The following is an 11823-nucleotide window of genomic DNA, read 5'->3' as shown; positions in this document are numbered from 1 at the left end:
GTGCTTTATCTGCATTTGGATGCTTTCTTGACTTAGGTCAGAATGAAAATGAGTTATCTTTGTGATCCTTTCCGTACTCCATCTTGTGTTTACCTCTCTGTTTTCTTCCACAAGCAGTGAGGAATTTTTCTGCTTTCCGTAGCACTCTGGATGCCCTTACCTCTTGTGTGCGATTGGGAATTATTCTGTCTGGGGTCGTTGCGCGCATGTTTTGTAACGCCATCCCACTCTTGCCCGTATCCTCCAAGACTTTAAGCCCAAGAGCAATCAGACTACCTCCGCTGAGCTTCCGAGTGCTTGCTCTTCGAGAACCCCACGCACTCTGCCAATCCGTACACTCACTCGACCGGATGTTTAATCTCTCCAGGCAACTTCTTTCTCTGTGCTATAGCAGCTCTTAGGAAGCATTTGCATCTCATTACCCCAATCTTCTTGTGTGGCTCCTCCTCGCTTGCTTGGTCTCTCTGGGATTTTGTTAATGCTTATTTCTTCCTTTAGTTGCTCATTACGATTGCCATTTGCCTCTGTAGCCGTTACAGTTCCCTCTCTGTGGTGGTTTACTGATTATGCAGTGCTATTGTCTCTTGTTGATTCTATTTCTAAGTTTCGTGGTCCGTTTTGCTTTTCTGTCCTTCTTTGGGCTTGCTATTCGGTGGAGTTGCTGTGTTATCGCAATTCTCCCAGCGTTTAATGTTTTCAATCCGTACCAGAGGTATGCTTCACTGTCTTAATAGATGAATTTCCTCCGTGTGTTTGGACGATCACCACAGCGACACCCAGACACGCGCTCTCGACAGGTGTATGGGGCAATGGGTCATACCACTACATTTTTCATTTATCTCTTCGAAGATCTCCCTATTAGCAAGAGCACGTAAGATTTACTTCAGTACCATGCTCTCCATTGACATCCAATGGGGTTGGGGGCACCTTGCAGTCAGTCCCATAACTGCATCTGTATGCTATTAGTTTCATTATTTAGCGGGTATTTATCACATTTTCTTTGCTCTTTCGCTCTCCTGATATGTTGTCTTCAAAGTGGTTAATTTAACCTTGTATGAGTCAACACCAGGCAGATTGCTGGTCTTGATATTTATTCCATCTCATCTGTCGCCCCTTGAATCCAATATGGGACTCTCATGTGCGCGGGAATCTCCCTGAACTCAATACCTCTCAACACACCCCCACCCCCATCTCCTCGTGTTGTGTGCCTCTTCAGAGTAAATCGTTCTTTAGGATCATCTATTCCTCCCCTATCCAACGGCGCTGTTCTCTCGCATATTTTGCTGTAATATCCATTCTTCCCGAAAGCCACAGCCAACCCCCACATTCCCTGTTTCCCTGACCACCCTCAACCTCTGCCCCCTCCCTTGCCCTGAGCCCTTGTGGGATTCCTGCCCCTTATAGCCAACCCCCCCGGCCCCGGCCCCTTACCCCCGGCTCCCCCTTCAGCCAGAGCCTCAGCCCATCCAGGAGCTTCCCTCGACAGCTGCAGCATCACTCCGGTGGGGCCTCTGAGCCCTTCCCCACTCAGAGCCACATGGTCAGGGGACGGGGCTGGGAGCTCCAGGCCGAGCGGAGGGAGCTAAGCTCAGCCCGGAGCTTGCAGCCCCGCCCCCTGACCACACGGCTCTGATGGGGCGGAGTTCAGGTGCCCCGCCGGAGTTACACTGCAGTGCTGTTCAGGGACTCTCCTGGATGGGCTGCAGCTCCGGGCAAGGGGCAGAGCCAGGGCGAGAGCCTCAGCCGTTCTCGTGGGGGCCCCTGCAGAGCCCGGGGCCTGGGGCAAATTGCCCCACTTGCCTCACCCCTGGGCGGCCCTGTGTTCAGGTGTTTGAAAGTTAAGTGTTACTTAAAATTTTTGAATAAGGCATTTTAAGTTGGCAAGTAGGTAGGGAGCAGAGCAGTACCATGAGAGGAGTAGAACAGAAGAAGGCAGAATTGAGACCTTTCAAAGTTTTGGCCCAAGCGAGGAGGCATGCGGGCATCATTTGAGCTCCCCACCTCAGGTGCCAAAATGTTACGGGCTGGCCCTGAGTGAACAGCTGTCCACTAAGATCCTCCAGAGTGCAGCCTTGATTCATTCCATTCCCCCACCATCCATAAAGTAGATGACAAACTTGAAGGTTGACCTTTAATGTTATTTTTCAAGTTCACCATACAAAAGAAGAAACTGGCCATGGTCTGTCACAATGCTAAACCCAACTTGTCCCGCTCTATGTTGATTTTTAAATCATGTTTTACATCATGTTAGCATGACTCCTTCAGCTCCTATTCTAACATGACCTATTTTTTTCTAATAAAGATAAGCCATCACATTCTTCAGACTGCAGCTCTTGTTTTGAAGGAGGTTAAGACAGAAAATATAGCTGATTGTTTAAAAAATAGGAAACCAGAAGTATTCAAAGCTGTTGTAAGGTAAATCTATTACTATAACTGGAGTTCTAGGGGTAATTACAGTTAAGGTTACCTAGGAGTTTCCATTTTGGTACCCTCTTTTCAGTTGCTTATCTTTAGGGTATGGCTACACTTGAAATTTCAAAGTGCTGCGAAGTGTGAGTGTGGTCGGAGCGCCAGCGCTGGGAGAGAGCTCTCCCAGTGCTGCATGTAAACCACATCCTCTACGGGTGTAGCGTGCAGCACTGATTACACTGAGGCTGTACAGCGCTGCGTCTTGCAGTGCTCAGGGGGGTGTTTTTTTCACACCCCTGAGCGCGAAAGTTGCAGCGCTGTAAAGTGCCAGTGTAGCCATACCCTTAAATAATTTTCACCTTGACAGCTGAAATTTTCCTGGCCTTGTATCCAAATCGAGAGCACATTTTTGTAAAATTTGAACAAAAACAGTTCAGAGATGTTTGAGAATGTGGGGAGTAGGGGAAAAACCTTTCCCCCCTTATGGAAAAAAACCGTGGAGTTTTAAAAATTGCTGTAGCACTGAAATGGGTGACAGCAGAAAGTTGGAATGTGGCAGGGAGAAGAAAGTTCACTGTTCCTGTAAAAATCTGTTTTGATTTGCCCACGTAATGGGCATTCAACTGTAGTTTGTGCATGCAAAGTTTAACAATGATAGCACTTTATAATAACATGGTGAAAGAAAGAGCTGTACTGCACATATGTGACTAATGTAGGACCATAGTTAAAATAGTGAGCCCTTCAGTATTCAGGCAGAACAGTGCTGACAGACAGCACAAAGTCTGGGCATTAGTGAAACCCCACTTTTAAGCCTCCAAAATAGGTAGTGAACCGGGATGCTATGAAAATAGTTTGTATGTGACCAGGGCCGGTGCTTCCATTTAGGCGACTTAGGTGGTCACCTAGGGCACTAGGATTTGAGGGGGGGGCAGCATTTTGCCACCCTCGGCGGCAATTCAGTGGCAGGGGGTCCTTCTGCGCTCTGGGTCTTTGGCAGCAATTCTGCGGCAGGTCCTTCACTCGCTCTGCGACCTGCCGCCAAAGTGCCCCAAAGACCAGGAGCCGCGGAAGGACCCCCCCCGCTGCAGAATTGCTGCCAACGACCGGAAGCGCGGAAGGACCCCCGCCTATGGCGCCAAAAACCCTGGCACCGCTCCTGTGTGTGACTGAATGGTTAAAGCACTTGACTACAACCCTGAGTTGGAGTCTCCACTTGATCTCATGGTGAAAGGTCAACTCCAGTTAATGCAGCTGCAAAATAGGTCCCTGATCCATCAGGACAATCAAAGGTGTTGGGATATGATGCTGGATACATCACTTCCTTGTGTGCAGTTGGCTCAATGTCACTTATGGGAACTTTGCCATCATTAATTATACTGTTTTACCATGTGCAACCTTCATTTTGGCAGTTCCTGAATGTTTAGTGACTTAACCTTGCAGTTTTAATGTTCTTCCAAATGTACGTTTTTGAGCAGAATACATGGGAATATTCATGCAACGGGATTGTCTAGGACAGTGGTTCTCAGCTGGGGTAGATGTACCCCGGGCGTATACAGAGGTCTTCCAGGGGGTACATCAACGCGTATAGGTATTTGTCTAGTTTTACAACAGGCTACATAAAAAACACTAGCAAAGTCAGTACAAACTAAAATTTCATACAGACAATGCTGTGCTACATACTACTGAAATGTAAGTATAATATTTATATTCTAATTGATTTATTTATAATTATATGATAGAAATGAGAAAGAAAGCAATTTTTCAGTAATAATGTGCTGTGATACTTTTGTATTTTTTTGTCTGCTTTTGTAAGCAAATAGTTTTAAAATAGGGTGACCAGACAGCAAGTGTGAAAAATCAGGACAGGGAGTGGGGGAGTAATAGGAGCCTATATAAGAAAAAGACATCTGGTCAACTTATTTTTAAGTGAGGTGAAACTTGGGTGTACTGCAAGACAAATCAGACTCCTGAAAGGGGTACAGTAGTCTGGAAAGATTGAGAGCCACTGCTCCAGAAGGCCCCAGGGAGTGGACAATCTAATCATTGCATAACCCTGGCTGTCTGTGGAGCCTCCTAGTGCCTCAGCTAAAAATGTGGCTCCAGTTCAGCAGTGGTAAGGTAAATGAGGTGAGCCTTTTAGAACCGGTTTTATACCCAGTTAGCTGTTAGCAACAGGCTTAGAGGTCAGATCAGGCTTGTGAGTTGTGCCTTTCAATACCCCAAGCAGCTCAGTGTCAAAGCCGCGGCCCTCGCTCTCTCCAGGCAGATAACTCTATGTGGGGGTTTTACAGCTCACGGGCCCTTCCGCTGTGCTGGACCCACGGAGCAGGGCAGCAATTGGCCGGACCTGCTGAACCGCGAGGAGCGGAGAGCCCTGCGCTGCAGGTGGCACTGGCTGCGCCCCGGGCACCGGCACATTATCCTTCTCTAGCTCAGCCGAGCAGCGCTCAGCGGCTGCTCTCCTCCAGCACGGCCCGCGCTCCCTGCCCAGGGCGCTCAGCCCCTGTGCACGCACGCAGGGCCCCTCCCAGGGAATGGCTCGACCGGCTCGGAGCCCCGCACAATCCCCTTTGTCTCCAGGCCGGAGCCTCGCTGGCTGCTGCGCTAGAGGAGGTCGCCTGTGCAGCGCTCCCCGCACAGAGGCGGTGGCGGTGTCCCTGGGGGGGAGGGGGGGGGCAGAGGGGTTGATGAGCAGCAGAGCTGAGTGGGCTCCGCTCAGTCACGGTTCCAGCTCCCGAAGCCAATAGCTGCATTGGGCTCGCTGCGGCTGCCGATCGGTCTTCCCCCCTTTTCTACACACACACGCTGGGAGGCCCTTGCTTCTGAAATGCGTTTCCCCTCCTTTATTGTCAATGGAACAGCTACAGCTTGGCACGGGAACTATGTCATGGGCCTGGGAGCCGGGCTACCGCCTCTGGCCAGGCGTCCTCAGGCTCGCGGGGGCTTTGTGCTACAGAAATGATTAACGAGGAAAGGATCCCTCTGCTATACAGGACTCTTTGATGTCAGGCTTTCAGAACAATGGACAATAAACCTACAGGCGGACACCAAGGCAAATGCCACATGACTTTCTAAAACACACATTAACTCTGGCCCACGCCTAGCCCTATTTAAAACTGGCACTTAGACAATTAGCGGTGCTTGCCTGGAGGGGAGAACAAAACCTATATTTTCTTACAGCAGGCCGCTTTCTCTCGGGAAGCTGTTTAAGGTCAGCCGCAGAAACAATGCAGAACTTTTCACAATCAACCGTATGTTTATTCTTAAAGTGATAGCGGCGTATCAGCTCTTATCTCCGATTCTAGCTAGAGCCCGGCTTGCGCGGGGAATCATTAGATTAGAGCGGTACACTTCACCGCTGCAAAGAGAAATCAAGGACAAATACAACACCCCCCACCCCCCGGCCGGTCTTTCAAAAAAAAAAATTGTAATTAAAAGCCAGGCTAAAATCAACACAGACGAGTTAGGGGAGATACGACTGCCTAACCTGTTCCTATAAAGATCAGGATTTTGAGGAGACAATTCGGAGAGGGAGACGGTGCCTTTTGTGCCTCATACAATTGCACCATTGGTTGTCTAATCGCTCTGCTGCTATGTGTGAACTTAACCAGAAGGAAACATGAGCCTCAGCAGCACGGCCCGGGTTGCTGTGTCCCCCCCCCGCCGCCACTCCTCCACCGCCTCTTTCGCCTTCCTCCCGCTGAGCTGCTGTTGCTGCTTGTTTGCACTCAGCTTATCCGGAGCGGAAATTCCTTTCCGTTTTTGTGAATGACAAACTCATTAACAATTCATCAACACAACCTGTTCCAGCCGGTCCGTCTCCAGGGCAACAGCCCCTTCCGCGCGCCCTCATTGGCTGGGGGACAGAATGTATCCATTGAGACGTTCCGTGTTTGTATCCATTGAGGAGCTGCCTGGCGCTGGGGGTGTGCGGGGCTGATTCAAAGGGACATTGATCACATCAAGGGGACAGAGCGGAGGAGGAGGAGGGGAAATCACGTTGTGAGAAGCAGGAGGGCGGGGGGAGCCGGGGCTGACGAGCAGCACACAAGGGGGGCAGAGGGAGAGGGATCACACAAGAGCAGGGGCCAGTGCAGTATTTTTGTGCTCAGCGAAAGGAGGGCAAGTCAATGGCACGTTAATTGGATTTCATTCACTCGGGGAGGAGAAAGAGCCCGAGCGTTTGGACTGGGCCGGCGATTAGACAGGTTCATTCAGGGACTCATTGACAAAAAAGCTGCAGGCACCCGCCTTCGGGAGTCCGAGCGCTGGTGATATCCGCCCCGAAATCTATTGCTGCCAGTGCAGGGGAGGCGACCCGAGGGCGGGGGTGAGTCGTTTTTCTGGGGTGGCGGGAGTTCAGTTTAGGGGTGCCGGGGGGGTTCAGCCTTATGCCTCCGGGAGCGGGCAGTTTCTAAGCCACACGCCGCTCTCCCCCAGCCTTTCCTCATGCTAGATACGTTCAGGCCCGTGCCCTTCGTGTCGGAGATGGCTCTCAGTAAAACGGTGGCTTGGCTGAACGAGCAGCTGGAGCTGGGCAACGGCCGGCTGCTGCTCATGGACTGTCGCTCGCAGGAGCTCTACGAGTCGTCCCACATCGAGTCGGCCATCAGCGTGGCCCTGCCCGGCATCATGCTGAGGCGGCTGCAGAAGGGCAACCTGCCCCTGCGCGCCCTCTTCTCCACCAGCGACCAGGACCGGGAGAAGTTCGCCCGGCGCTGCGGGACCGACACCGTGGTGCTGTACGACGAGAACAGCAGCGAGTGGAACGAGAACACGGGCGGGGAGTCGGTGCTGGGCTTGCTGCTCAAGCGGCTGAAGGATGAAGGCTGCAAAGCGTTTTATCTGGAAGGTGAGGGGTTAAACGGACCTGCTTGGGACCGGCCCCAAATCCGCGGCGTGGGGATGGGGGGCAGCCCCGCTAGGACCCGGCGCTGGGTGGGTTTTGTTCTTTGTCCGGCGCCTGCGATATTGTAGCGGTAGCTGGACTGTGCACATGCCTCAAGCTTATCTAGGCTTATGACCCTCCATGGCGTTGAATCCAACGCGTGCAGGAGCCATTTGGGGACACGCTGTCTCGCGCCTGCACACCTGGGTGCAAATCCCTGCAAGCCACAAACGGGGGGGAAGGGACTTTCTCGAGTAGCGGAGCCCGGGACAGAGCTGACGGTGCTAACCCGTTAGCTGCCCGGGAGGCAAGGAAGGGTTGTGGCTGAAGGAATGCGCGGCTATCCATTGCTGTAGCGAGCCCCAGCAGGAGGGAAATGCATTGAGCCCCGCTGTACAATGCATTCCTGGCCCCTGCTTACAGCAATGCAGTTTTCCCAAACCTGGCCGCCGCACTTGGCTTTATCTGTTCCCCTCTCTGTGTGTGTGACCTGGGGGGCGACACAGAGTCTATCTAGGCAGAGAAGAGACGCTAGGAACTCGTCGCCGCATCTCAGGTTGCATTTGTGCTGTGCTTTCCTCCCCAGGTGGCTTCAGCAAGTTCCAGACCGAATTCGCCCTGCACTGCGAAACTAACCTAGACAGTTCATGTAGCAGCAGCTCTCCTTCTCTGCCAGTCCTGGGGTTAGGAGGTCTGCGAATCAGCTCCGATTCCTCTTCCGACATTGAATCTGACACGGACCGAGACCCCAATAGTGCCACTGACTCGGATGGCAGCCCTCTGTCCAACAACCAGCCTTCCTTCCCGGTCGAGATTTTACCCTACCTCTACTTGGGCTGTGCTAAGGACTCCACCAATCTGGACGTTTTAGAAGAGTTTGGTATTAAATACATCTTGAATGTGACTCCCAATCTGCCTAATCTCTTTGAGAACGCCGGAGAGTTTAAATACAAGCAGATCCCCATCTCCGACCACTGGAGTCAAAACTTGTCTCAGTTCTTTCCCGAGGCCATCTCTTTCATAGGTGAGCCCTAATGAATTATGACCGCTAAAGGACCACCAGATGTTTATCATTTCCAGAGTTTAAACCCTTAATCTTTTGTATTGGTCAGCCGCATGTCTCACACAGCCGCTGCGCCGAGTTCGACTTTCAGAAGTGATTGAAATTAAAAGGGCGGATAGAATTTGTTTTTCTAGATTTAGACGACAAGCCTAAATCTAGGCAACAGTATTCATAGGAAATGGCAACTGTATTCATAGGTTGCAAATATGGTTATTTGTATATCGAGCTGATATGGGATCACCCCATCACAACCTATCCCAATGTGCTATATTTGGGAAATAAAGAGAATCCACACTAGTGATTAGTAGTTTTATTATTTACCTAGTTCATAGTCTTAAAAACGGAGGTAATGTTTTAATTTTTTTTGTATGTTTCCAAGAGAGAATTACAATTAAAAGTAATTTCAGATTTATAGCGGTATAGTTAGATATAGCCTGTAAATAACAATATCCTTTCCAGAGGTAGTGTTTTTAAAGGTAACTCTCCAATAAATAATTGTATTCCTTTCAGATTTAGTGCTTTAGCTAGATCTCCTTTAAATAATTTTGTCCATCAGTTTCCCAGATGTAAATCAGTGAAGAGTTCTGCCTAAACTCTAGGGTGCAGGATACAGTCAGGTCACACATATCACCCTGGGTAGATAACACACACGCCTCAAAAGTCTTTCATGTTACTTATTCAGATTGATATTGATTTTTTCGCAGAAGCACCGTAGGGATTTCTGATCTCCTCTTAGTATTATTAATTTATTGCTTTTCTTATTTGAGGCGGGGCAGCGGGGGTTATGGATGGGCATATTGTGTGCTGGAAAACTGCGTTGTAATCCGGTGGAGAGATACCGGTGCTAGTGAAGTATGTAGGTAATCGGAGCCTAGCAAGAAGAAATGTGGGCTGGAAGCCACGAAGAAACTAATCTCCAGTCATTGTAATGCATTTCCTTTTACAAAGGAACCCATTTTCCAGCAACGTTGACATCCTGTTCCTCCTAATGGGCCGTCCCCTGTGACTTCCCTCTTTCTTTTCAAATGCCTGAATACCTCCATTGTTAGCAGCACAACAGTTGGAGAATAATTTAATAGACCTTTGCAGTCTGCTGGTCTGTGTAAAAAGCATTCAGTGGCATATGGCGTGGTTTCCAGTTTTCACATGCTGGGGGTAATGTACACAGGGAGAATGGTTTTTTTGGGCCAGCATTCAGTACAAGTAGCATCTTTTGAAAATAAAAATAAAAAGTCTTGGCTGGGTCACAGCATGTTTCCTCTGTGCCACTGTGAAGTTTCATCAGCCTTCAGATTTACATGCTGTTCTGATCTTAGGGTCCAATTCTGATCGCACTTCGGTTTTGCACTAGTATAAACTAGTCTCTGTTGATCTCACTGGAGTCACTCTTGATTCACGCTGGTAATAAGTGAGATCTGAATCAGCCCCCCCTGATATTTCTCCTATGTCACAGCTGGATTATGAGCATCTCTTTTCTCTTGTGTTCCCTCTCTGTGTGTGCAGATGAAGCTCGGGGGAAGAACTGCGGAGTCCTGGTGCACTGCTTAGCAGGGATCAGCCGCTCGGTCACTGTGACCGTTGCATACCTCATGCAAAAGCTCAACTTGTCCATGAATGACGCCTACGACATTGTCAAGATGAAGAAATCCAACATCTCGCCCAACTTCAACTTCATGGGCCAGCTGCTGGACTTTGAGCGGACCCTGGGGCTCAGCAGCCCCTGCGACAATCGCGTGCCCAGCCAGCAGCTGTACTTCACCACTCCCTCCAACCAGAATGTCTTCCAAGTGGATTCCCGGCAGTCCACGTGAGCGCTCCTCAATGGCCTCCCCGCCAGGTCTGGATCATGTGATCATTCCTCAATGGTTTCCCTCTGGCAGCAGGAAGGAGATGGAGCTTTGCTCTCTCGTAGCCCCTTCCAGTGCACGCTGGGAAAGGTACAAGGGAACTTGTCGAGTCTCCCAGAAGGAACATGTGGCACTCCCCCAAGGCAGGCAGCACACCTGCTGGCTGCACAACCACCCACCTGGCCAGGGGCTTGCAACTGAGGACTTCCAACACGTAAGGGGAGACTGGGCATTCTGAGCACGTGTTCTCTAGCGACTCGGAATTTCCTACTTCCTTCTTTGCTTTGGGATCTGTAACATAGATTGTTGTCTTCAGTGAAGACTGGTTCTTTTTTAATTTAGAGGATCCAAAGAAAGAGGTTTCAGCTCAGTGTATTTGGAGTACTTGTTTGCTGCCAGTTCTGTAGTGTGCTATTTGATCAGTGTAAATATTTAATTGTAAATCCATGGGCAATGTTTTTATTTTTTAACTTTTGCCTATAGAAAAGAAATCAACCCAAAGGACTGCTACATTTTTGTGCTCTTCATGAATTCTGTTTCTGTCCCCCTGACCTCTTGCAAAGAATACATTTGCAGAATGCTTGATTTTGTTGTTCAATTGAGCTGAGGCAAACTTGAGAGACAATGGCTATGGTCAGAAATTTGCTATTCACATTCTGGGAATCAGTGGAGTCTCTTCCTTTTGAATTTTTCTTTTCCTTGTAAGTTTCTCCCCCACCCCCACCCCTCTTGTGCTGCTGTTTCTCTCTCTTTTCTTTTTTAACCTTTGTAAATAGATCATCTTGGAAGAGATTTGTCTTCAGAAACATTTCAGATACGCTAAACAGTGCTTTATCTCTATACAAACTCTTCAGGGAGCTTCACCTCAAATGCAATATTTTGTCTTTTTAATTTTATTTTTTTGGTTTAGAACTGGAAGTACATATGAGCATGTGTACTTGTGCGTACGCAAGGTGAACTTGAACACGATTGCCAATGAGGGAGAGCCTAATTCATGGTGTAAAAGGTTTAAGCTGGAATTTATTATAAGAATGTACGTTTTTAAATTATTAATAAATAACTATTTTTGGCTATTGAGAAACTGAGTGGTTTATTTCCCTCCTAGTGATGAATTGCATATGCATCGGAATATTTTTAAGGAGGGCATGTCTCTTAACAACATGTTTGTACAGCCCTAGCTCCATAAAGGCCTGATCCCTGCTTTGGCCCACCGTAATCTAAATTAATAGTTAATGCTCACATAACACTATCATCTTAGCCTGGTGGGGAGGATGGACTTCTATAGCTTCTGCTTAATCACAGAAAAGACAAACCATATATAGAAAAAACTCAGACTTCCCCCACACTGCAACAGGGCTATGTCTAGGGATGGGGGGAATAGTTGGTTTTTATGCTTATTGAATGAATAATTTTTGCCTTTCTGCTGAGCATGCCAAAAGATCTGTGTTTTCTGTGGTGTCATTACTTATCTGCTAATAATGGGTTTGAAACCACCAACTCATGTCACTGAGACCCATAGGCAGTCCACAGAGAATAAATGACTGTCAATCACTGCTGACCTGTGCTGGAACTGTGCAGGTTCTAGATACAGTTAACAATGCTTGAGACATCCAGTT

General features: G+C 48.9%; 1 protein-coding gene across 1 annotated transcript; it reads left to right on the top strand.

Moving 5' to 3' along the window:
• Window positions 1-6310: 6310 nt before the first annotated feature.
• On the top strand, window positions 6311-11288 carry DUSP6 (dual specificity phosphatase 6). Its single transcript, XM_032790401.2, has 3 exons — window positions 6311-7261; window positions 7884-8321; window positions 9864-11288. Exons 1-3 carry the CDS (start codon window positions 6859-6861, stop codon window positions 10169-10171), a joined length of 1149 nt encoding a protein of 382 aa, XP_032646292.1. The 5' UTR covers window positions 6311-6858; the 3' UTR covers window positions 10172-11288.
• Window positions 11289-11823: the final 535 nt, after the last annotated feature.

The sequence above is a fragment of the Chelonoidis abingdonii genome, chromosome 1 (assembly GCF_003597395.2).
Source record: "Chelonoidis abingdonii isolate Lonesome George chromosome 1, CheloAbing_2.0, whole genome shotgun sequence".
NCBI lineage: Eukaryota > Metazoa > Chordata > Testudines > Testudinidae > Chelonoidis > Chelonoidis abingdonii.
Note: the sequence above shows the minus strand (reverse complement) of the source record. Positions and strands in the feature narration are given on the sequence as shown.